The sequence below is a fragment of the Heterocephalus glaber genome, unplaced genomic scaffold, assembly GCF_053883595.1.
Source record: "Heterocephalus glaber isolate CG9 unplaced genomic scaffold, H.glaber_assembly_v1.0 deba00000621, whole genome shotgun sequence".
Lineage (NCBI taxonomy): Eukaryota > Metazoa > Chordata > Mammalia > Rodentia > Bathyergidae > Heterocephalus > Heterocephalus glaber.
In genome coordinates this window covers 26,203,713-26,230,889 of record NW_028258153.1, presented here as the reverse complement: position 1 = coordinate 26,230,889, position 27,177 = coordinate 26,203,713, and the positions used below count along the sequence as shown (strand labels likewise).

Below are 27,177 nucleotides of genomic sequence, written 5' to 3'. Positions count from 1 at the left end.
GTCTTCCTTAAGGACACATTAACTCTTATACACATAGGCACAATCAACCAGCACAATCAACCATCCAATCCCTTGGTTTGCATAGCCAATGGGAATGACTGGGTATTGCTGTATGCAGGTGGCCTTTGGCTTTCTGATGTCCTGGCCTCTGCATGAAATGGTCAAGCTCTGTCTCTGAGCAGAGACATCTCCCTTAGGTTCAGCTGACTTTTTCTTACTCTGATTTTGTTCTTGGAATAGGATAGGTATAAAAATAGAGAAAAGATCCAGTTGCCAAGGCAAGATCAATCTAGGATTCATTGGTATAATAGATAAGTTTCTTATCCTGAAACTAACAGGATTTCCCTCATAGTCTTTCTATTCAGGCCAAAGCTTATGTGCAACTACCCTACCTCTTTTACATCTTTCTGACATCTCTTTGAATAGAAGGTGTTTCGATAGATTTGTTTTTAAAAGTTTACTTGTTTAATTGAAATTTATTCAGGTAAATGACATCAGAGGTGACTATTTTTGTCAGATGCATGAATGAAATTACCAAAAATGCAGTTTTTTTCTTAAATTTATTTTAATTTTTGAGGGATCTTAGAGGAAGTACTCTCTTTTGAGAGAAAAAACTATTTCTTAAACGGAGTTCTCAGTTTTTCAGGTCTTACAGGAAAACTTCATAGTGATGTTAATGTTTTCCAAATCATAAATTATAAAATATGCAAATATTAATAGTTGATCTATGATTCAGTTAATAATTGTGGACATAAATCCTCTGAAAAAGTTCTATGCCAAATTTTGGCTTTTATTTGCCGTTGCTCAAAAACTTACTTCATAGCTGGTTCTGATTGTTTTTATTTATTTATTTATTTATTTATTTTTCCATTAAGTTTATTGGTACATTTTAGGTATAAAATACAGTTACATTCATCATTGGGATCTTGTACCATTACATGAGTATCTTGGCTCTTATTTTTTTCCCCTTCCCCTGCCCTCCCTTCACCCCCTCCACCCTTCCCTATTTGCAAAGATTTTGTTTCCATTTTTTTCCTTTTCCCATATTTTTTCTTTTCCCTTTTTTCCTTTCCCCTACCTCTCCCACTTCCTCTGCTCCTAAAAGGATACAGAAAGCATATTACAAAAATCTGTTTTGAAATAAATTTGACAACTTCTAAGAAGTGCCTTGGAAGACAAATTAATGATACTAACTCTGGAGGAAATATAAAATTTGAATAGCACCTATTAAAGAAAGTGTATTCCTAGTTTGAAAACCTACCTATATGACAACAGCAGGCTCATATACATTTTAACTGATAAATTATATCAAACAATTAAAGCAGAAAAAACAAGGAACACTTCTCCCCACATTTTAGGAACTCAACAGTGTGCTAATCCTAAAACTGGATAAAGATAATAGAAGAAAAAAGTATGAACATAGATAGAAATTTGTCTAACAAAACAAATTATTAGAAGTCAGATCTGGCAGTATGTAGAAAGTGGTTTTATTATAGGGATGGCAGTGTTGGTTCAGCATTGGAAGATCCACCCCCAAAAGTCATCATTTTAACAGAGGAAAGGAAAAGCCATATGGTCCTGTCACTAATTGGAGAAAAAGTATTGCACTAAATTCTACAGCTGTTCGTGGTAAAAGCTATCAAGAGATAGAAGTAGAACAGAACCTTCTCAACAGATTAAAGACATGTACTGCATACTTCCAGTGAGAACGCCTTATATGAATGGAGAAGATACAATGCTTTCTCCCTAAAGTGGGGAACAAGGGCAGATAGGCTTACTCTTTATCTGTCCATTAAACTTTGAAACCCAGGCCCCACCAAAATAGTCTGGCAATAAAATGACACAATTAGGATAGGATTGGCAAGGTAGAAGTAAAATCTTTATATGTAGATGAAATGATCATTTACAGAGAAAATACTAAGAAATCTCTAGGACCCCTAGAATTTATATTTGAGTTTAGCAGGATTAGAAAACACAAGGTATATATAAAAATTCAGGTGTATTATACTTGCTATAAATGAAGAATTGGATATTGAAATTTAAAAGTTATGTAGGAGTACAAAGGACCTAGAAAAGTAAAAAGACAAAGAAAAAAAACAGTGTTGGAAGACATTTAGTACCTAATTTTAAGACTTCTTCTAAAGCTACAATAATCAAGGCAGTGTTGGTGTAAGGAAAGACATGTAGATCATTGGAATAAAACAGAATCTAGAAAGAGAACCACACATATATGGTCCACTGAGTTTTGAAAGATTGTTTAACATTAGCATTTTATAGAATATAAACTCAATTCAAGAGCTGAGGAAGAGATAGTGTTTTCAGCAAATGGCACTAGAACACCTGGTATCCATATATAAAAAATTAACCTCAACCATTTCTTTCCACACATGAAAATAACTTGAAGGGATCTAGGAACCTAAATATGAAAGCCTAGAAGTATAAAACTTTAAGAAGAAATTAAAAGGGAAAATGTTTATGAATTTAGGGTGGGCAAGAACTACCTAGGATACAAAAGACATTATGTACAAAAGAAAAAAATTGATAAATGAGATTCCATCAAAATTTAGAACTTTAAATGACATCATTAAAATGAAAAGTAGTCCTTAAACAGACCATATTTATAATGCATATAACCTATGACCAGAATATATAAAGAATTCTTAGAGCTCATTAATAGACAACCCAATTAAAATGTAGACATGAGAAGATGATAAATAGCCAGTATAGCACAAGGAAAGGTGTGCAACTCTAGAATCCAAAAAATACTAATCAGCACAATAACAAGATTGTGTTATAACCTCATTAGGGAGATGAAGTCAAAAGTTTTAAAAGATTTGTCATGACTTTTTCTTTTTGTTGGATTCTCCCTCTTTGCATTTATTTTGTCATGCCCAATGGATTCATTCTGCTGGGCTTCCTGGGGTTGTGATCCTCACTGTCTTTTCCTAGGGTATTGTCTAAAAATTTTGGAATTGCCAGTTTGGTATTCATGAAGTTCCTGAGGTGCTCTTTATCATGAAAGCATCTTATTTCTCCATCAATTTTGAAAGATCGTTTCTGGGTTGGAGGCTGTTTTCCTTTAGGGCTTGAAATACATCACTCCAAGCTCTTCTTGCCTTGAGGGTTTGCACTGAGAAGTCTGCTGTGATTCTGATGGGCTTTCCTTTGTATGTGATTTGTTTCTCTTCTCTCACTGCTTGTAGAATTTTGTTCTTCTGTTGGATTTCTGGAATCCTAACTATTATATGCCTATGTGTAGATTTTTTTTGATCAAGGCTAGTTGGAGTCCTATATGCCTCACTTATGTGTATGTCAAATTCTTTTCCCCTCCTTGGGAATTTTTCTGCCATCACTTCTGTGAACAGTTTTTTATGTCATCTGCACTCTCTCCTGTTTCTTCATTGACTCCAATCAGCCTTATGTTATTCTTCTTTGCATCATCTAGCAGCTGCTGGATTGATTTCTCATGTTCCCTTACAATTTTAAAGCAATTTTTCTTTTCCTCCTCACTAATTGCAATCTTATCTTCTATATGTGAAATTCTATCCTCACATTGGTTCATTCTGCTGCACAGACTTTCAGTGGAGTTTTTAATCTCCTGGAAATCTGTTTGTATCTGTTTTATGGATTTCATTTGTTTCCTATGTTGGAATTCCATCATGTTCCTCATATCCTCTATTTTTTTAATCTGTGTCCTCTCTAGATTTATTAATCATGTCTTGCATGATGAGCACAATCTTTGCTGTTATGTGAGAAATTATTTCTGATTTCATTTTTCCCAGATCCTCTTTTGTTGCCAGTTCAGAGTCCAGGTGGTTAAATATCAGAGTGTTCCATCTCGTTTCCCTGTAGGGTTGCTGTAGGTGATCTGGAAGTCTGTTTTTGAGGCTTGTTTACGTGTCTTCTCATTTCCTTGGGGGGGGGGTGCTTCTGGCACCCATGTGGCTCACCTTCTCTGCCTTAGGAGTGTGGGATGGCGGCAGGGGAGCTTCCCTCTAGGTGCTGGGACCTGCTCACCCTCTTTGCCCTAGGAGTGTGAGATGGCAGTGGGGGGAGCTTCCTTCTGGGTGCTAGGACCGGCTCACCCTCTCTGCCCCAGGAGCCCAGGATGGCAGTGTGAGAGCCTCCCTCTGGGTGCAGGGACCAGCCAACCCTCCCTGCCCCAGGAGCATCTTGTTTTTATTTTTAAATTACAGCCTGTGGTCTTATGATAAATTGCATAACAAAAAAGGATTCTCGTTTTACTTCTGGGTTCCTAAAGCAAGAAAGTTAGTGGAACTAAAAGTGAAAATGGAACCCAGCCAAATCTGATCCTAAAAAGGTGAAAAACAGCATATCATTTTACCAGCTACATTCATCCTCATGAAATCCCAAATTGTAAAAATGGTCAGCACTGAGGCCAAGAAGGGCAGGAGCAGTTAATGTCATTCTTCTGTTTACTATACTGTGTACAGTAGCCTTTTATTTTATTTTGTTTCTAGAGTTAGAGCACTTATTGTGGTAGTATAGAGTTGAGGAAAGCTTTGAGATATAAAAACTATTTATAGATGAAGATAGCTCTCAAGAGCCAGTCTTCCCAGTTTCCCCTTTACTTATTTTTAGTTTGTAATATTTACCTAATTTCTAGGTCATGTGTTGTTATTATGCTCTAATAATCATTAAAATGATCTAGTAATCATTTGTCCAGGATTATTTCCTGAGGTCCTGTATGTTTTGCTGGGCCATGTCTTATTGAGTGAAGTCTTTGCTACCTTTCTTCATCTAGACAACTTTTGGGGATTATCATTCACAGTCGGGGTTTGGACTTTATGAGTGTAAGCAGTGTAGTCAACCATGTACAGAAATGACTGAGAGAAAGGCTTAGACTAAGAAGGAATTGAGTATATGAAATGAAAGAGCAGAAAGTCAAACTTAGACAGTAAGTTCTTTTGGAATGTCTTGGAAAGTAACTTGTGAAGAAATACTTCATTTAAGGATTATATAATTCCTTTAATTTATGTAAAAATTCTCTGATACAGACTCCTATTTCATTTTGGGGGGTCTTTAATTTATGTAACAAATAAGACCAAATTGAAAATCAAATCATATTTCAGCCACAACCTTCCCTATAATATGCCAAGTCCATTTGGCAGACCATCTGTGTGTGTGTGTGTGTGTGTGTGTGTGTGTGTGTGTTTTCTCCAGCAAAACAAAAACAAATGATTTCTTCCAAGGCATATCATAACCAGGAGAGCAGATGGTAACTCTGAGTTTTTTCAAAATGTTAAATCAAATTCTTCATTAATTTTCATCCAAAGTTCCTGTATCCAGTTACATTTGGAGCTGCATGCCCTAGGGTCATTGGAAATAATCACACCTCCAACTCTTTCCTCTGTTTTAAAAACAGTCCAGAGTGGCTCAAATTTCAATAAATCTGACCTTTAATAAGAATGGCCCAGAGAGCTCATGACACTGCCCTTCGTAGACCCTCATTCAAGCTTTCAAGTTCAGTGGATTTAGGTGAAGCTTAGTGATTCATATTTCTAATAAGCTCCCAGTTACATCCAGTTCTGGCAGTTTAGAGCTGAGGTGTTATAGCACTGGATAGCTGTACTGGTAGCAACTGGCCTATAGTGTAAGGAAAGATGATAACAACACTGTTGGATCTGCTAGATCTGTATGGTAGATGGGTGGGGATACAATGAGCTAATCTTTAAAGACATCTCTAGAACAAAACTTCTTCTCCTCTTTCACAGAAGCAAATCCAGAGAAATTCAATAGTCGTTTTCGAAATAAAATGTTCTATGCTGGGGTAAGTACATATATTTTGTTTTATAATTATTATATGTTATTTAGTACCAATTCCATGAGTAATTGATACTGTAAATAAAAATAGTAACATACACCACACATTTATATTTATGTTTAAATGTTGTTTAATGTCTTCATTTAAGAATAAAAATAATGTGTTTTAAATTAGTAGTTAGAAAGGGAGTTGATGTTTATCATCTTTGAATTTTAAAGCCCAGATTCCACGTTTTACAAGAGTAATGACATTCCAAAAATGTTGTGAAAAAAAAAATCAAAGCCAGTGTGGGGGGTGGGGACATTGGGTAGACTGAAAAAACATATGGACAGTGTTAGATTAGAATGTAGTTCTCACCAGAGCATATCCAAATTGACATTCAGATGGGAAACTGGCAGAACATGGGAAATTTTTCATGGAAGGACGAATGAGATGGAAGAGAGCATCTTTTTTTCTTCCTCAGAGACATCTCTACTGGCAGATATGGGTGAAAAAGGCTTTAAGTATTGATTAAAAGTATAATTTAATTCCATCCCTGGTACCAAAAAAAGTACAATTTAAATTAATGCCAAAGGTTAGATGGAGAAAAATAAAACGACATAAAGCAGGACAATTTTAGTGGAAAGTTAAGGACTGTTTTAGCACCTAATGGGCATAGAAAGTGACCATCAGAATGAATTGTCAGACTGATCCTTGGGATTATCCACATCTGCACTCTTTTTCTGTAATCTTAAATTTTGCTGTCCATTATAATTTGAAAACAAAGAAATAGTTCCATTTTGACAGCCACTGCCCTGCTTTATTTTGGATTCAGAAAATGGAACACTTGATTGTACATTTTTACAAAACTTAGAACTAGCTGTAATTTGGAAGCAAGGATTTGGTAAACCCATGTAATTCGGAATGTCTTTTCTCTTATTTCCTGTGGTATAGGCAGCTTTTTCTGATTTCCTACAGAGAAGTTCTAGAGATCTAGCCAAACATGTTAAAGTTGTTGTAAGTATTGGACATAATTCATTTCATTTGCATGTAAATATTAATATCACAAAAATAAGCTCCCAGGTACTAATATATATATAGATTAATCACTGGGCTACCTATGGTTTAGAGGACATTTAGTATGATTCATTCAACCAATATTCCTGAGTATTTGTCATGTTGCCACTGTCTTGGCTGTATATAAAATTACATAGAAAGACTAGTTTTACTGCTGAAGAAACTCACTGTCCAGTCATATAAATGTAAAATGTGTGTATGTGTATATTAGACCAAGAAAATGCAAAACAATATAAAAATCCTGCATATAGTACTCTTTGCTTTACTCTTTGTATTTTTCTTGTTATTTGATTTATCAATAGTGAGTTTATGCACAGGAATGTGTTTTGCATACAAATGTTTTACTTTGTGTGTGATTGAAGGGAACAACATTGAAAACTGCTACTCTAAAGAATAGTGCAGTTTAATGCAATATTAGTTTTTAAAAACTTTGTAAAGCACTATGTATTGTAAGGTGCATATCTTTATATTATTTGGTGAGTTCCCAGAATCACTGATTTATTTCTCAGGAGGAAAGAATAGAAAATTTAAAAAATGAATTTTATTCTAAATAGTCATTTTTTATTATGGCATTTTTCTGTAATGCAACAACATTGCTTGCAATTATTGTATCATATTCTAGCTTTTTGAGATTGTAGTTGCTTCCAACCCTCAACTTTAATCATTTAAAATGTCTAAATGTTTGCTTCATTGGTATAGTCATTGACGAAGTCATTTCAAGTCCTTAAATAAATTGGAACATTTTATGTTTTCTTGGTAGTTGATAGTATCTGAAAATACCTTCAATGACTATCTGGAATTTGACTCCTTTCTATCTTATATTGGAAAATACTTTATTTAGAGCTGTAAGATTTTCTGGAAACAATTTTTGAGGATGCTCATGAAAAATAGACTGTACTAAGATTATCTGAGAAAAGAGTGTGGGGTACCTAGAAACAACCTTAACTTTCACAGTCATTTATACTTAGATTGAAACTCCAGCTAAAGACATGTTTAGAAATTTGTAGGGAGTTAGGGGAATGTTTTACTCCCTTTTCCAAAGGAAAAGTAACGAAGAACTTCTGGGACCATGGTGTGAGAAAGCAGATGGAAAAGCAGGCTTTGTACCTTTGAGATTGAGATGACCATAGTCTGGCTAGAGTTTTCCTCTTTTGACATTTGGTGCCAGTGGGAAAGGAGAAAGGGAATAGAAGGCTTTTCTTTGATGAGTCAGAGGATGCCACTGTTGGGAAAGCACTCATTGGTCCAGGAAGTTGCAACCAAAGATACTGAGCCCATACTGGCAGGGGCCTTTCAGACCGGGGTCATGTCCAAACTCCAGGAAAACAGTTTCATCTCAGAAGTCCAATCCAAGTCTGTAAAAGCTTAAGTTTCTAAGAACACATCACTTGCTGTTGTCTTGTGTTTTCTTGGTCTATACTTACACACACATTTTACATTTATGAGACATCATTAACTACTTACGTATAAAGCATCAACATCACTCTGTGGGAAAAATAAGATTGTTAAGATGATACTATTTTCTAATAAATACCTTTTCTAAAACTGCCTGTACATATACTGTTTAGAAAGTATTCAAAACATTATGATTAATATTTCAAAATAAAATTTATTTCAAAGAAGCAAAGAAAACTTCATGACTTGTTTAAATTAGACAGTTGTGATGGCAAATGCTACTGAAGCTTCATTCTTTTAAGTGTGTTTTAGTATTACTATGATACATCTAAATACCTAATAATAATACAAGGTTAAAAATGATAGTATTTCCGGGCTGGGGATTTAGCTCAGTGGTTTCGCCGCCTGCTGCACAAGCGCAAGGACCTGAGTTCGATCCCCGGTACCAAAAAAAAAAAAAAAAAAAAAAAAAATGGTAGTATTTCCTTTGATTGCCAGAACAGAGCAAAAATTGTTTAAGTTAAGGCATTGAGAGCTGGGTCTAGTTCAGGTATCAGCATGCTTGCAGTCATGTGAACTGGCACTCACCGAAGCAGATTAAAGGAGCACATGGAAGGAGGGCACAGTGTATTCTATTGTCTAACCTGGCTGTCTTTGATTACTGATTAAGACTTGTGACTACCTCAGAAATCCTGCCTTTCTGCTCTCATTGTTGCAGTGTGATGGAACAGATCTCACCCCAAAGATTCAGGAACTGAAGTTCCAGTGTATAGTATTTTTAAATATACCCAGGTAAGCTCTGTTCATATTGTTCCTGTGGTTTGATGTGAACTCTGACTTGAGCTTATCTGCTTTCCAAACAGCAATGTTTCAGGTGTAACCAATGAAAATCATTTCTCTTCGTGGCTTGGTAGAGGTGTTCAGTTCTGAATGTTTCTTCTCCTCCTTGGTTTATTGAGTGCTCACTGTTGTCGGCAATTCTGTGTGTGGTATGTAGTTCATGCTGTGGACTCACCCAGCCTTAAGAAACCCATTCTCCTCTCTCGATAGGAATATTTTCATTTAGTTCTCAATATCTGCCCTTCTTCACCTCACTCCTCTGCCTCCAAGAATGATAGATATGGATAAGTAAATGCCTATTAGCAGTTTCTCCAAAGCTGTTAGAAAACCATCTTGCCCTTTGGATCTCATTGGCAGATGATTGCTTTGAAAAAAATAGAATCAATTAGATCAGCATATTGTAGCCAGGATATCAACTCTTTTTAGTACTATTATATTTTTCAGGATAAAGGAATGTTAAGATTAACTACTCTCAAAATAAGCATATTACTTTGGTGGCATAAAACTAGATTCTAGACAGGGAAGCCAAGCTTTTGGAAGGAATGGATCTATATAATCCTTGTTACTTACCCAATAAACAATGTAGACACAAAATATGCAAATAAACTCTTCTTAAACTGAGTTTCATCGAAGTAAAGAGTCCTGTGTAAATTTATGTATAGGAGAACATATCATAGCCTCCCGAGTACTCTTGGCATGGCTCAGTATAGTCAGTTAGAGTGTTATTCCAGAGTTATTTTCAGTTTAGTTTCAGTGGATGGCCTAGATTCACACAAAACATTGGCATTTAGGGTTTTTACTTTTTTTTCTTTCTCTTCTCCCTTTTCTTTTTCTTTTTCTTATTTCCCCCTCCTTCCTTTTGTATTCTCCTCCCTCTACTTTTCTGATTTCCATTAAATACCCTTCCTTTTATCATTTCCTATCCTTTCCACCCCTTCTTCACTCCTTTCTTCTTCCTTTTACCTGTCCTATGGATACTTGCCTTAGTTGTGTGTATGGTAGTAAATGTTACCCATCTGGTTTATCTCTTTCACACTAGCATGAATGTGTCTTTCTTACAGATGGAATTTTGATGCCATCTATATCATAGAAGACAGGCATAAGTGAATTCTACAGTGAAAAATATTGACAAATAATGAATTAGGGGAAATTTGGTACCACAGGATGGTTTTCCCATTTTCACAGGTTGATATTTTGGAAAGGAAAAGTTCATTTTCTTTTCTGTTGAAAAGCATATATCAAAAGCAGAAAATAATTCTTGTATTTAATAAACACCAGGTCTAACTATGAATTATTTTTCTTTAAATTTATTTTTAAGCTGATAAAATCATTAAAACTGTCGTAAGTATGGGATACCATATGAGGTTTTGACACAGATATAAATTTACTTAAGTATCAGTTGATTCCTAATGATAATCATGAGAAGAATGGAGTCTGTTTCCTTGTATTTTTAACTTTGCCTTGCAGATATTGTGCTGGCACAATGCCATGGGGAAACCCGGGAGATCACCATGACTTTGAACCTCAGCGTCATGATGATGGCTACATTGAAGTCATTGGATTCACGATGGCCTCTCTGGTAAGAAGTATTACTATTCATTAAAAACAAAATATGTATGTGAGTCACAATTAGAGTTTACTCCAGCAGATTTTGGTATAAGTTTTTTCTCCTGCTTTATCAATTTATAAACTTTATACAGGTAGAGTTTCTGTGGGAAAACATGAACAAAGTCATCCTGTCACTGTGAAAACTGATGTATTTGTTTGAACTTCAAAAATAAATGAGTAGGGCCTGGGATTTAGCTCAGTGGTTTTGCTGCCTGCTTCACAAGTGCAAGGACCCAAGTTCGATCCCCGGTACCAAAAAAAAAAATAAAAAATTAAAAAAATAAAAAACTAAATGAGTAGCATTTGAAAATTTTCCTGATTAATTTTCTACCAAAATAAAAAGTTTTCATGCTAATTTAAAAAAAGCATGATGCCACAGATACAACAGCATTTGATACTTTTTTGGTTTACTGCGATCTTGAATGCAGTAATTAGGTAAAAATAAAATTGGTTAACTGCATTCAACTTCATCTTGCTTCCTTATGATGGAGATAATATCCATTATCATAAAATATCCATATATAGAAACATTATTGTAACCTTACTGAACATTTAGTTACCAGTATTGGGAATACCATGTATTTTAATTTTATTTTCTTATATCAAAATAAATTTATAATATAAATGTATTTTCAAGCAGGTTTTAGCCATGCATTCCCACTTATTATTAAGTGAGGAGGGGACTAATTCAAAAGTATACTTTTTATTTTATCTTATATAAATCAGGTAACAGTATCAGTTAGTAAAGCAAATCAATACAGAGCTTATTAGTAATCCTTGGTTAGCACTTGCTTTGTACTATATGCATTACAGCAAAAACAAAAGTATTCGAAATAAATCCAAATAGGTCTCATTTTACTCATCTGGTCAATTACAAATGACTCTTCCCCAATCACCTCAAATTAGTAAAGTTTAGTAGAATAACCCAAGATGATTGTGGCAGGAATCTCTGTCACTTGAATTGGTGATGTTCCTTGTTAAATTTACTACCATCCCTAGGATGAAGTGGTTGTTGGGAGTGGAAGACTGGAATTGACTTACTCTCTGGAATTGACTTGCTCTCAGTGTCGGAGCTCATATACTGCTCTTGCTCTTTATGCACATGGCAGGGAAGACAGCAAAGAGCCAACAGGATTAAGTTCAGAAATGATGTGTAGAAGGAAGAATTATTAAACTGACAAAACCATGCTAGTATATAATAGAAAAGCCCCAAAAGTGTCCTTGCGTGTTTTATTCATGCATTTATTCCAGCACACATTGCTTGAGTGGTTATGATCTACCAAGGCTCCCTAGTCCCGGCTGTGTGGCAGAAGGCTGTCAGGAATTGTCTCAGGGATGATGATCCCTTTTGTGGAACTGGAAGCCAAGGGAAAATCAGACACTTGCCATTTGCTTGCTCTTAGAATCAAAATCCTTATTTGGCCTATAAAATCAATTTCTCTCTGGTTCTCCAGCCTTTCCCACTTGCATTTTTGCTTTCTTGCTCAAGTAGCTCACAATCAAGCATAGCTTTGATCATCCTTTGCTTATACTCCAGTGCCATTGCACATGCTTTCTGTTTTCAACTTTTCATTTTCTCTGACTTCTTGGTCTGTCTATATCTAGGTCAAGTTCGTTGTCTAGTCTTTTTTGGTTAAGGTGGTCTTGTCAACAAGTGTATAAATAATATCTGAAAAGGACAGAGGGGGCAGACAGGAATAGAAAACAAAAGGGACTTTAATGGAGGAACTCCTACACGGTATACTAGGTTTATAAGAAACAGCAATTCCTGAGCTGTTGATGCAAGGACAAAGAAGTGGTCACCTATAACAGAAAGGCAACTTCTCAGAAAGTGCCATCCAGTAGGAGTAATATCTGCTGAGAGGAAACTCCCATTCTATGCTAACCAGGCAGGACGAGAACAAGGATATAAATACAGTCTCCTTACCCTCCAGATCTTCTGCTGCTGTCTGCCTCTGGAGAAGTCTTACCGAGAGTCACCGATGCAGTCCAAGCAAGTCTGCCTTGTAGGGAAGAAAGTGGATGAGGGAGGGTTGGAAGGACCATGGGGAATGGCAAATGGTGAACATCATCAACTGGGACAGAGCAGGGAGCCTGAGGTGTACAGTGGGCAGTTCATAAATACGACAGACTAAATCAATTTTGCCAGAAGAGTGAGACATGACGTTCTGGAAAAAATGGAGCCTTACAACTTGTAAATACTCTGTGAAATCTCAGCCCTCTGTGGGAACCATGTCCTGTGTAGTTTTATGCAGGATAGATGTAGGTGAAAAGTAGGTTTGTTCCAGGTGGTGCTGAGTTACTGGGTAAGGGCCAGACTGTAGGCTGCATTGTAGAATTTATCTGGAGATTTTACTTTATTTAGTACAAAAGAGTTAGCACAATGTTTCTTAAGTAAATATTTTTATTGAGATTTTAATATAAAATTAGACAAAATAGTATAATGAGCCTACAAGTATCATTACTATCAAAATGATTCTCATGAAAAAAACCTTATATTTGTCCCTACCTGTGACATCTTTTCTTATTTCATTGTGGAGCAAATCCAAAACATTATTTTACTTTACTCATAAAATTTTTTTTCTTTCTTTGCTTTTTTTTGGTGTTGGGGATCGAACTCAGAACCTTGCCCTTGCGGGGCAGGCACAGTGCCACTGAGCCAAATCCCTGGCCCTACCCATAAATATTTTTGAGTGTGTATTTAAGGAATACTTTCTTTTATATTTTCAAAATAATGAGTTGGTTCACTAGCATTCTTTGATGATAACTGGTTTTAAAATGGCCTTCATATATTGGAAACTTATCAAGGATTTAGGTGTATGGCTCTTCTTCTTGAGTCTGGTTGGAAAAATCAAGATCAATGGAAGTAATACTATGGAGCCTGTGGGCTAGGTCATAAAAGGCCATGCAGTGTATGGGAAACTTGGGCAACAGTGATGGTCTCTAATGAACAGGAATTTTGAAAATTCAAAGAAATGCTTCCATGTCTCTGCTTTCTTTCATTCATTGTCAGTTATAAATATTTATTGAGTCCACAAATACTTGCTGAATCCATAAATGACATGCTTCTAGGTTAAAAAAAAAAGTAGCCAAAAGAAAAGTCCTGTTCTCAGAGTGCTCCCAACCTGGAGTTGAGGGGCAGACATCAAGAAGTAAAGAGGCCCTCACAGTAAAGAAGCTGAGATAGTAAATTCTAGGACAAAGGTATGTGTGAGAATAGGAAGGAGAACTGAGAGCAGAAGAATGCTTATGAAATGGGCAATCAGCAAAGATTGCTGAAGAAGCAGGAGTCTGGAGGAGTGAAGTGGCCCAGTGGTCATTCCCATCAGAGGAACAGGCTTCGAGTGTATCTGTTAGGAGACCTGCTAGTGGTGGCTCTGAGTGATCATTTGTGCAGGGAATAAAGGCACATGTGGAGAAAAGGCAGAAAGAAACCCCTTTAAAACTACTGATGAGGCGGTTGCAGATGGTGGGGATCTGTGATCAGACTCATGTTTAGCAAGATTGCCTACATGTCTGTGTCAGAATCTCAGAAGGATGCTAGACAAATCAACATGGTACTGGTGTCCGCGTGAAAAAATGAGAAGACTCGGAATCTCAAAGAAGGAGGAGACTGGTGAATTCAAGAAAGATATTGGGACATAGCTACTCACTGTGAGGGGAAAGGAGAAGAAGAGTAAACAATCTTGGGAGGCGAGGGATGGATGCATTAAACGATTTAAAAAAATGTAAAAGATAATAGCGCCAAAGAAATGAACTCTGTTTTATGTATCTTAAACTTGATATCTCTGTAAGCCATCTGAGGAAAAGTAGAAATGGGGAATTTGAATACATGTTTAGAGCTCAGGAGGTGTATCTAGTTTGGGGAGATAGTTCTGAGAGGCCTATTAAATCCTTCTCTGGCTCATTCTATCATTAGTAGGAAAAAGAGAAATAATAGTGAATGGGAGTTGGTGATAAAATGGAATACCAAAATTATACCAATTATATTTTTCTCTTTGCATAATATGAATAATATAACATGTGCACATGAGGTAAAATTAAATGTATGATAGAATCTCAAATTTTAATGACTCCAGATTGCTTTCATGATAGAAAATCCTGTCTCAGAAAATCAGACTTCAATGTAATTTAAGCTGCATAATTTTGAATAGCTTATGGTCTTTAAATAATAATAGTATATATTTTTAAATTTTCATATGTATCTAACTTTCTTACTCAGATTGTAGTATGGCTATGCATTTTTTAGAATGAAAGAATCTTATTTTTGCTCCTTTAATTTTACATTTCTTGAAACTATTATGTTTCTAAGAAGGTAAATTATGTGAAAATCAAGCATCTGCTTAAGATGATTATCTAAACAGAAGGATATAGTTACTGGAGTGTGTATGTTTTTCTGAATTAAAAATAGCTGCCATATAATTTAAAAACATAAGTAGTAGGTCAAGCCTTCTAGAAACAAATTATTTTTCTTAGAAATTGACATGTCTGAAATAATTAAAGACTATACAGTTTTAAGTTCATGGAATAAGCTAATAAAAATGTTTGTACATTGCTTATAATTTAAGTAAAATGCAAAGAACAGAAAATCCATAGTGGCTCTTAGAGAGGGATTTTAAATAGAATTACTGAAATAGGAAAAAAGGCTATTTCTGTTAGACAGTTTATCTTGTAATTGCAAACTTCAAAGCAGACGTCTTCATTATATCAGCTGAAATGCATTCCACCTAATTAAGATGATTCTTCACTGTGTGCGGGGTGCCCTGATTACCTTTTTGGATTTTACACAGGCCATAATCAGGCACTGTAATTTGTATTTATTTCTGCCTCAATTTTCTGCCATTATAGTTGTGAAGGTTCTTTCATGTTGAGTCTGTTTCTAAGTAATTTAAAACTTTTCAAGAAAGTTCAAAGCATTATTCAGATTGAGGAAGTGGGAGCCTAATTTCCTATTCAGAATGAAATCCAAGGATTCCAGTCTTGTAAACTTTAAAGAAAGCACATTCATCCTTTTGTTAATTGAAATTAAAATGTGTAAATTCTTTTAAATTTATGAATTAGCAAAACAAAAGTTCTTTAATGAGAAAAAAATTACAACATGTGAAGAAATTCCCAGGGTTGTTTTATTCTTATCACTCAATATAAAATTTTGTAACTTTTTAGGAAAAAAGTAACATTAAATGTTTATTTATTTTGATGATACATACATGTATAATAAGTAAATATATCAGCTGTAATCATATAACTCATAAATACCTGCTTTATTTTTATGTTTTAAACTATATATGAAGTCATATTATAAGTAAAATTCATACTACAAATGGTTATCTAACATTTCACTGCATCAGTATATTCCATTTATATAATAATCATTCCTTTATGAAACTTTTAAATTTCTGATATTTAGTGTTATAAATAATCCTATATTTAGCATAATTGTTTTTAAACCTCTCTACACATCTCAAATTATTTTCTTATGACAAATCCTCAGGAAAGAAATTACTGATTCAATGACATAAGCATTTTAAAACCTCTTAATAAAAATGATAAAACTCCTTTCTAGAAATTTTGCACTGTTTACTTACCAACAGCAATGTACAGAGCACCTGAATGAGAAGTGATTTAAATTGAATACCCTAGAGGTGGCGAAACTGTGTTAAGGATAGATATAAATGCTATTATCATATGACACTTATCCCAAGAAAGAAATAAGGATTTATGGATGTTTTGTAAAGTCATTAAAACTGGAACAAATTGTTATGTCCTACTAAAACATAAAAAATGAGACTAAGGACACATTTATCTTTATTGTTACCTTTTATGCCTTTTAAAAAGAGAATCTGTGTGTTTTTTGCATTTTAACAGAGTTACAAGAGGTATATTCTGGATTCACATCTTTTCACAGATTTTTTTGAGTGCAGATATGTTCTCTCAATTTGAGCTTTCCTTTTGTGTTTCTTTTGATGAATATACATTTTAATAAATTCCAGTTTTACGAAGTAGACTTAATTTGTGTTATGGATATTTAAGAAATCTTTGATTACTTAAAAAAGATTGGGAAGGCATTCTGTGGGGTTTTTTTCTGGAGAATTTATAGTTTTAGCTTTTATGCATGATTTGGCTCAAATTAATTTTTGTGTTTGTGTAAGGTAGCTTCTCATTCACTTTTTAAAAATATATTTACCCAAGTTTTTCCCAGCATTATTTATTGAATAAATTTTCCCTGTCTGTAGAATTGCCCTGGAACTTTGCTCTTTGATTTCATGCAGATATTTTATGAACACTTTTCTCTTCCACTGGTTTATCTTCATGCCAATACCACATTGTCCTAATTACTGTGGATTTATAGTAAATCTTCAATCTGGTCATATGAATCATTTCATGTTGCAGGGCGTACTGGAGTTCAACACAGGGCCTTCACTCTGAACTATATACCTATCTCTTTTTTATATTTTCTTTTGAGATAGGCTCTCCACGAAATTACTAAGTTTCCCAGGTGGGGCTTGTACTTGTGATCCTCCTTCCTAAGCCTGTTAGAATTCCAGGATTATAGGCTTGCCACTACCATGCCCTGCTTATTTTTTTCTAGGAATGTTTTGATTATTCTAGGTCTTCTGAATTTGCATATAGATTTTTGTAATATGCTTGCTAATGTGTACCAAAAAAACTGTTGTAATTTTAATTGGGTTTGCATTGAATTTTTAGGTAAATTTGGGGAGAAGTAGATGTTACCAATATTGAGCATTCTATTCTATGAATGTTATATTTCTCCATTTATTTTGGTATTAAATTTTGCTTGAAAATGTTTTGTAGCTTCAGTATGGTTTTACAGTTTTTTTATATATTTTGTTAAATTCATTTCTACTAAGTATTTTATGCTTTTTGATGCTATTTGAATTAGTAATTTAACCTCATATTTAAATATTGTTCTTACTATAGAGAAATAACTGATGTGTGTATACTTTCCTAAATTCACTTTTGTTCGGTAGTATTTCTGTAGAGGAAATTGTCAGGTAAAAGGGCCGAAGACCAAGACCAGACCAGGCCACAACAAGACTTTATTAGGGGAATAGATCTGCTGGGCTGTCTCTGAACAAAGGAGAGACAAAAGCAATATGGCCGGGGCAGGGAGAGTCTTTTATAGAGACTGGGGTGGGGTTTGTAGGGGCTGAGGTGGGGTTAAGTGAGGTAGTGACTAGGGAATGGAGGAGCTGGTGATGTCACTAGGTGGTAGGAGGTGAGCGAGTATTAGGTTACTCTCTAGGCGGGAACAGGGGCATGCTGGGAAGAAGGGTTTGTTCTTTGGTGGGAGCAACCATCTTGGCATGATGTCACACAGGGGAGGGGACAAGGCACAATAGGAAGAGGGCAGCTACCATACATAATAGCTGCTGAGGTGGTGGGAGACCTATCAGAAATGATATTTTATTTTCTGAAAGAATTTGTGAGGACTTATATTATTTTTCTTATATATATTTACATAGCTTTCTAATGAACTATTTACTTGAGGAAGGATAGAACATGACCCACATAAACACTATAACTCAATATGTTTGCTTTTAAGTTGTCTTTTAAAAAACTTAAAAGATGAAAAAAATGGATACTCCTTTGTTAGGCACGCGTTCACCATTTCCAGAATTCTTCATTCTTTTCTGTTAATCCAAGTTTCCATGTGGTATCATTTTGCTTAAGTTTGAAGGGTTTCCTCTAGCATTTCTTTTTTTTTTTTTTTCCAGTACCAGTAATCTAACTCAGGACCTTGGGTTTGCCAGGCAGGCATGGCGCCACTGAGCTAAATCCCCAGATCTTCCTCTAGCATTTCTTACCAATGAAGGTTTGCTGGCAACAAATAGTTGCAAATTTTATTTTTCTCAAAATGTCTTTATTTAACCTTGGTTTTTTAAATTTTATTTGCATGACTATAGAATTCTGAACTGATGAGTTTGCTAGTTAGGTCGGTTCAGCATTTAATATTATTTCATTTTTTTCTAACCTCCAGATTATAGGATTGAAAAGCCAGCTGTCACTTGTACCATTATTCTCCTGGATAAAATGTGTCTTTATTTTTCTCTGTTTTTGAAATTTTCTCTTTTGCTTTAGTTTAAAAAAAAATTCTTTATGATTGTAGTATTTCTTTGCTATTGCTGCTGCAAGCAAATTACCACAAACTGAAGTTTAATAAATGTAACATAAGTTTATTGTTTTATATTTAGGGAGTTCGTAAGTCTAGAACAAGATGTTAGTGCTGTGCTACTTCTGGACATTGTATGGGAAAATCCATGTCCTGGTCTGTTTCAGCTTCTAGGGACTGGCATCATTCTTTGGTGTATGTCCTGTATTGGTCTAAACTGTTTTCTCACATTGTCTTCTCCTCTCGCTTACCTCATTCTTTCCCTCTTGAATACATTGTGGGCCTGCTTGGATAGCTCAAGATCATTTCCCTAATTCCATACCCCTACTTTAAACAAACCAGAAATGACCCTTTGCCCTTTGAGACCTTCTAGCTTCTCGGAATTAGAACCTTGGCACTTTCTGGTGATTGTGTTGGTGACCATTATTCTCTCCTCCACTTCAGTTTTCTTTATATTTTTCATGTTTTAAACTCATTCATCTTGGCCCTGAAGGTTCATTTTTATCAGAAGTTTGAGATATTTTTCTCCATGTATTTTCTACTCTGTTCTCCTTTTCCTTTTCTCCTTTTCTGCATGATTTTAGATAGCAAAAGACCACTGGATAAAAATAAGGGGTTTCTGGCTCTGTTTTTAAGATCAATAATTTCTATTGATCTGTCTCCATCTTCAGTGACCTTTTCTTTCTTTTTTTTTTTTTTGGTACCGGGGATCAAACTTGGGTTCTTGCGCTTGCACAGCCAGCAGCGAAACCACTGAGCTAAATCCCTGGCCCCATCAGTGACCTTTTCTTTACAGTGTCCAATTTGTTCTTAACTCCATCTTATGATAATTTCACTTCCGCCCATATTATGGATTACATTTTTTCTTTGTATGTCTAGTCCTATTGATTATGTGCTGTGTAGATGATTCATTGAGTGCAGTCAAAATATTCTATTGTTACCTAATATGTAGTATTTTAGCATCACATTTTATTCAGTTCTCTGCTTCTTGCTTTAAAAAACCCTATATGGGGCAAATATTAATAGTAAAGTTTTAAAAAATTATCAATAGGTTATGTTTATTCCCAGATTTGTACACATCTATTGTGTCTCCTTGCTCCGGGACATATTTTTGATTCTGTCACTACTCTAAGTCTTTCAAGATATTGTACATTTGAGAGGAATGGTTGTTTGACTAGCATTAAAATGTGGAGATGCATTTTTTCCCCGAATGGAACCAGGCTAATGGGCTCACTTATGTCTCTGCTACTGAGCAGTCTTCTTTTATGGCTTTTTGTTTTGTTTTTGTTGCCTGTCTTTAACTCTTGTTGGTAATGACTAAAATTTTCCTTCATTGAACAAATGTGAAATAGATACATGTATATAAATAATCCAAGTGAGAAGAGGTTGACCTTTCAAAGTTCCTTCCAACTTCCCTTAGCGTCATTGCTGGAGACTTGGTCTTGAATACATGAACTTTTGGGGAACCTCAGGATCTGAACTACCGTAGATGGGAAGAAATACTTGCTCTCGTCTCTTTTTCAATATGCTAATTTTTTCTGCATATTTTTCATTTTGTTATTGGAAGAATAAAAAAAAAGTATGGAAGCAATAGCTGTATGTATTTATATAACTGTTCCTTAAATTGTGTAGACCTGTGACCACAGTGAAAACACCAATGAGAGAGCATGCATAAGAATATCTAGTGATAACAGTGGACTCATACTATGTGGCAGCCAATGTTCTGGCTGCTTTGTGTATACTGACTTATTTAATTCTCATAGTGGCACTATGGGACAGCTGCTACTATTATTTTCAGTTTATAGATGAAGAAATGGACATAGTTCTATTTTTATCTTTTACTCTTTTTTCATTGCATGGTAGAGAATACTGACTTTATTTTTCTCTACACGGTGGGAAATAGTCCCAATATCATTGGCTATATTACCTATCATTTCCTCAATAATTTATAATGCCACATCAACATCATTTGTGCCCTCACATATATGAGTCTATTGTGTTTTGTCTCTCTTCATTTCCTTTGGCCTTCTCTTTTAATGTGTAAAGACCTCTGCTTTAATTAATGTATCTTCAAAATCTTTTAAATTTTAGAATGTAAAAGTAGATAGTTTACTATCTATGTTCCCTTTCCTCTTTCAAATTGTCTTCAATTATTGTGGAACTTTATTCTTCAAAATTAATTACAGAATTAGTTTCACAGTGTATTAGTCAAGGAAGGTTCTCCCAAGAAACAGAACCAACAGCTGTGTATAAGGAGAGAGGGAGGGGCAAGGAGAAAGGAGGGAGAATTTTAATATTTCGCTGGTGAGATTTCCTGGAATTTCCAGGTATAGGATTATATCAGTGGAAATATTAGCAAGTTTGCAATGTTTCTCTTCTTAGCCTTTTAACATCTAATTTATTTCCTTTATTTAGTTTTTTATTCAGGCCTCTAATATTGTGTTGATAATTTGTTGCTAATGGATAACTTTGTTTCTTGAAAGTTGTGTTTCCAAATTTCCTTTATAATGAATAATGCTTTTATCAGCTATGTTGGTAGATGATTCTTTTCAGTTTAAGAAAATACTTTCTATTCCTAACTTTCTAAGAACTTTATATCCTCAAAGACATTGAGCTTAATTTTTTCTGTATCTCTGAAATAATAATGTGGTTTTTCTCATTTAATCCTTTAGTATGGTACAATTAAAATGATGTATTATTTGGTGTTGAACTATATATAATCCTTAGCCATAATAGGTAACAATTTAGTTTCTATGAAATAGATCACTGGAAGAAATTAGCTTTATCAAAAGGGGTTTTGCATGTAGGATTATAAATGTAATTAAGGCTAAAATTTTATCTTCTGCTTACATCTGGTTTTGTTAGCTCAGTCACAAAGCTCAGTAGCATCATGTTTTCTTTAAAAAAAAAAACCTTATATTAATGAGACATTATCTTTCTTTGGCATTTCCATGGGTTTGGGCATTGTGAAATGAGGAATAAATTTTGAGAAATATTTCAATTTTTAAGTTTTAATTTATTCAATTTTTATATTATAACAAATATTGGAAGGTTATTTTTTTCAGAAATTTCTTTTTATCTAGGTTTTCCAATTTATTATCTTCGTAACATTCTTTTTTGATTTTTGCAACCCCCTATGACATCTTTAGATATAAAGAAAATAATCGCAAGTGTGTCCTTAGATATAATGAAATTATAACTAATATAATTTACATTATATGTTTTTTATCTAATGCAATAAAATTATAGCCTTATTTAGATAAAATTTTAAAGAAAATAAAAAAATGTGTTATTTATTCTCATAAGATGTTTATTCTGGTGGTCTTCAGAAAGCAAGCAGATCTTAATGTTGTTGAGCTTCTCTCTCTACTCTGCATGGCTTCTGCCTTGGGCATTCTGGTCCAGGAATGAGACTGAGCAGGAGGGATGACAGCCAGGGGAGGCAGGGAAGGGGGAGGATTTGCTCTTGTTTCCCAACCAAGGTTGCACATCCTTATCATCTGATAGCAAGTGGAAAAAGTATGAAGTTTGAGGGGAGATGGAGAAAAACATTTCCAATAGTGGAAAAACAGATACTCCCTGCATAACAAAGTTGTTATGGTGCTAGTGCCCAAAATGACAAGAGATGCATTTATTTCAGGGCCTGTCACTACAGTCTTCCTCTGAAGTCATATTTGAAAGGCAGTTTCTGAAGTTTTCGCAAGAGTAACACATTAGGTTAAATAGATAATTGAATATCTGTTCTTAATCAAAGTATTATTACTGGTAAACAGTTCATTCTAGAAAATCATGAGAGTGAGCTCTTAGGGCCTGTACCTTAGAGGATGTGAAGCCTAGATCAATTAAGGGTTGAAAAATAAATATTGCTAGTAAGTATTTAAGAATTGCTTATACTCTAAACCTGTCCGCAAAGTGATTTTTTGTAGCTGTTCTGACTATCTTACACATGTCTTTACTCTGAAAGGCTAATTGCAGTTCCTCTTGCGCTTGCACAATGATCTTGGATTGATTATCCAATACCAGGGGTCTGCTACTGATGGCTGTTTAGCTCCATCTGTTTGTAAAACACATGAACATCCCTAATTTGAAAGTCTGAAGTTTGAAATGCAAACTTCCAAATCCAAAACATTTTGAGCACCAAATTTCTACATTTGACCTCATGTAATAGGTCACAATCAAAACACAGGTACATTAAAAATGTCATCTAAAATAACCTGCAAGCTATGTTTACAAGGTGTATAAATGAATTTCATTATACGGTTAAATCCCATTTCCAAGATATCTCATTACATAGGTCCAAATGTTCTAAAGTTTGATTTTTTTTTTTCATATCTCAAACATTGCTAGGCCCAAGCATTTTGTATAAGAGATACTCAACCTGTATATGCTATTGTTTTTCTTTTGAGGTGAGAAGAGGGCTTATACATACTCTAGAGTACTGTGCAAACCTCCTGATATTAAGGAATTGGAAAACATTTAAGCAATGGCCAGTCCTGTTAAACTCAAAAGTAGTAAGTTCTTAACTGTCAGGTTTTACATTTTATCTGTCATTAGGCCTACTCCAGACAGGGAGAAATGAATAGAATGGTGTTTCCTCTAATGGATGAAGCATACAGTTTTTTCCCTTGTAAATACTGAGCTTGAAGGTAATTGAGGGCAAGGGAGTTATGTTGGAAAAGTTTTAGAGATGATAGTGGTTTAAATCCAGAGTAACCAAAATGAATAATTTAGTGCTTTTAACTGAATAGTAGAGAATAAGATGCAGGATCAAAAAGAATTTTAGGAACTGTTCATTGCATTTTCTCTCCTTTTTGGGTTTCCTACTAACTGAAAAATAAAAGTGTGCAAAATCATTCAACACAGTATAACATCAAAAGGGCTTAATACACTCTTCATGTTTCAATTATTATGTTTTCCTTATTTTCTTTTTGTCCCTTTGTTTTTCTTTTCTCTTTGTATTTATAATCAATTTACCATTTTGCAAATGAATGCAAAGTAGTTCAAAACATCAGATAAAGCCAAAGATCTGGCTGCCAAATAAATGGAAATTGACTTCACAAATCTGAATTAACAAGGTTTATTTTTCCCCTCCATTCATAAAGAATAAACCTGACAACAAGCTGATAATGTTTTCCTTTCATAAGAGTAAACAGTTTAAATTTTGTGCTAGTTAGTGTTTAGCTACATTTAAAAATTTACTTCATTATGAATAGATTGAACAATGATATTCCAGTGTCTTCTATAGTTAAATATACTCATAAACTGTTATAGAAGTACTACTCATTTGTCTGTACCTAAGAAAACATGTATCCACATGTGTACAAGAAAGTTTATGTGAATAGCCCCAAACCAGAAATAATAAAATACCCACCTACTGGTGAAGACTGCATAAATATAATTTGCTGTAATGATGAGCAAAAGATGTCAGATGCAAGAGTACTTCTGCATATATGATTTCTTTTATATGACATTCAAGTGGAGGTAAAATTAATCTATGGTGACAGAAGTCAATAACGGTTAACCTTCAGTTGGTAATAGGACTATAATAAGTTCCAGAGGGACAGTGCAAACCTCTTGGTTGTTATATATTTTTTAAAGCTTGATCGGTATAAAGGTTCACACATATGTATAAAAATATTCTTTAAACTGAGTAATACAGTGTGTCCTGTATATATGTAAAATGTATGGCTTTCATTTATCCATAAAAATGTAAATGATGTTTTGTGAACTATTTTGCAAAGTTGGAGAAGGTATAAATTTGTTGTTCTTAGAAACAGACTTTTAACATTGACTTGAATCTCCATTCTGTGACTCCCACAGTGAGCTGAACCTTCACAGTGTTTGATTTTAATTCTTTAAGTGATTTTACTTCCCAGAATGATTTTAACTGAGTAGTTGGTATTAGTTTTTATTTTATTTAGTTTGTACAGGTTAGAAATAGCTTGAAGACATTTTAGGTGAGAAGGGTAAGTGTGCTTGAGGGTGAAAATTCAAGGATGAACTGCTTACTAAAAATTAGGTAAGTAGAGTTTAGAAATTGGGGAACCATGTGCATTATCCTCTTTTAGTCTTTTGTGGTACTGTGATTATTTAGTGGGAATAGATAACACAAAAGGAAATTTTCATGTTAAATTAGCAGAATTAAATTTAGATTTAAAATGCATAAAATGAAAAATATCTGTCTATGGGAATTCATGATAAAGCTCATCAAAAGTGTTGAATGTTTAGTTTATTTGTAGTAATAGTTTACCCAGGTTTCTCTTTATACTAATGCCCAATGAATTTGACTGTATGTATCAAAGGCCTTTTGGCTATGTACCACGGACTTGGGGTTCTAGTATTCTTAAGTAGCAATACCTAGCTCATGGCTCCCTTTCATCTTGTTTCAACAGGCTGCTCTGCAAGTTGGGGGCCACGGAGAAAGGCTACACCAGTGTCGGGAAGTCATGCTTTTGACTTACAAGTCCATCCCCATGCAAGTGGACGGGGAGCCATGTAGGTTGGCCCCAGCTATGATTCGGATCTCCTTGAGGAATCAAGCCAACATGGTACAGAAGAGCAAGAGGAGAACGTCCATGCCTTTACTCAATGAGTGAGTCTGCTCCTTGCCTACCTGGGGTGACACAAGACCTTGCGGAGCAGATTGCAGAGCATGTGCATGGTCTGGGGACCTCACTGTGTTGGGAAGGGAGAAAAAGTCCAGGAAACTCCACAGTTCCTTGGTCTCTCTCATGCTAACAGGGATCTTTTCCTTATGTTTATTGTACATTCATTTGACCTTTCTTTCAAAAATTATTACCGTTATTTGAGATGAATGATTCTTCACTGACCACTTGATCTGTATGTACTCAGATTAGCAAAACACCATTATAGGAGTGATTCTAGGGTCACACGATGTATGCACAGAATGTGTCCTGTTTTGGTTCAGTTTGGGGAGGTATGTAGTTAGCCTGATCTCTACTGAAGTCTCTTGGAAAGCATTGATTTCTCCGGTAGCAGGAGCCTGGCCCAGCTGGCCCATTAGAGAGTGGCCCTTCCTGTTGTTTGCATTTTGAAGTCCTGTGCTCAATTTTGCCTTTCTGTTGTCCACATCTAATCCGATCAGCTGTTTCTAAGTACTTGGTTTCCCTCTTGGACTCTCCCTGATGTGAGATGTTTTGATAAACTGATTTGAGGTAAGGCAGTAATGACTAGGTAAATTAGAATTTCCATTCATTTTACAGTGAAGCTAGTACTACAATGGCTGATTAAGTTGTTTGGGTTGGAAACAGGGATGGACAAAGGAGGGAACTTCGGGTGTCCTTTCTGAGTCTTCTGCATATCTTGCCCATATGCCTAAGGCCATTTCAGAGATTAGCCTTGGGTCATTCTCTGTCACAGTGAGGGACCCTCAAAGATGTGGCCCAGGATGCATGGTTACCTATTGATATTGAATGGCTGGCTTTTTTTTTTTTTTTTTTTTTGGTGCCTTTAAAGCAGGGACATGCTTTGCCACATGTTCATGGAATCAATCTCCAGAAATTCCTAGAATAACCAGTGACATAGGTGCCCCAGCTCCTGTCACCTCCTTCAGCAGTGGCAGATGTTAAGGAATAGCACCAGACAGTGCTCACTAAGTGTTTCAGATTTTGGCATCTGCGTCTAAATCTTAGTCTGAGGTGAGAGATCCCCTTTTCCCTTCTCTCTCTGCAACATTGCCCAGAATGTTTTCCAGAGCTGCTGTTTAATTATATTTCTTGCTTTATTTATGTTTTGCAGCCAGTGAAATTTCTGGCTTGTTCCTGATGCTTTCCATTGTCTTTGCCTTGTCCTTCTTTTAGGCAGAATATGTAACTGGTGAGTTTATATTTAAAAAAGTATGTGGTAATAGTTGTCCATGGCTCACCAGATTTCCCCTGGGAATGTCACAGTTAAGCCACAAACCACTGGTTTGTCAGAAATATGCTTGGTTCATTTGTAGGTAGCCTGCTAAGAAGCTATGACAAGGCTAGAAGTTTTTAAATCTATAAACAAACCACTTACGGTCTTATATGTACTGCCTTTATGTCTAATAACCGTCTCAGACATGGAATTGTTTTTCGAACAACTCTAACGCTTGTGTTAAGAAAGAATTTGTATTTGCTCAGTAACCATATTGTTTAGATTTCATTTGGACCTTTGGCACCTATAAAGATAAATAGACATTAGCCAAGTATGTGGTGCATGCCTGTAATCCCAGCAGTATGGGAACCTGAGGCAGGAGGATTGCAAGTTTAAGTGCAGCCTGGATAATTTAGGAAGTCCCTGACAAAATAAAAGTTAAGAAAGAGCTGGGGATTGTAGTGCCTATGAGGGCCCTGGATTCCATCCCCAGTACCCCTCA

General features: G+C 35.2%; 1 protein-coding gene across 19 annotated transcripts in view; it reads left to right on the top strand.

Moving 5' to 3' along the window:
* Positions 1 to 27,177, top strand: part of Dgki (diacylglycerol kinase iota) — a 460,530-nt gene that overhangs the window by 299,454 nt on the left and 133,899 nt on the right. For all 19 annotated transcript variants that reach the window (XR_015449207.1, XR_015449206.1, XR_015449210.1 and 16 more), the window contains 5 exons: positions 5,736 to 5,791; positions 6,719 to 6,781; positions 8,955 to 9,028; positions 10,544 to 10,655; positions 25,208 to 25,407. Coding sequence is in view for 14 of the 19 variants with exons in the window: in XM_087206300.1 (XP_087062426.1) it covers positions 5,736 to 5,791; positions 6,719 to 6,781; positions 8,955 to 9,028; positions 10,544 to 10,655; positions 25,208 to 25,407 (505 nt within the window). In the remaining 5 variants the exon portion in view is untranslated. The remainder of the gene's footprint in view (positions 1 to 5,735; positions 5,792 to 6,718; positions 6,782 to 8,954; positions 9,029 to 10,543; positions 10,656 to 25,207; positions 25,408 to 27,177) is intronic.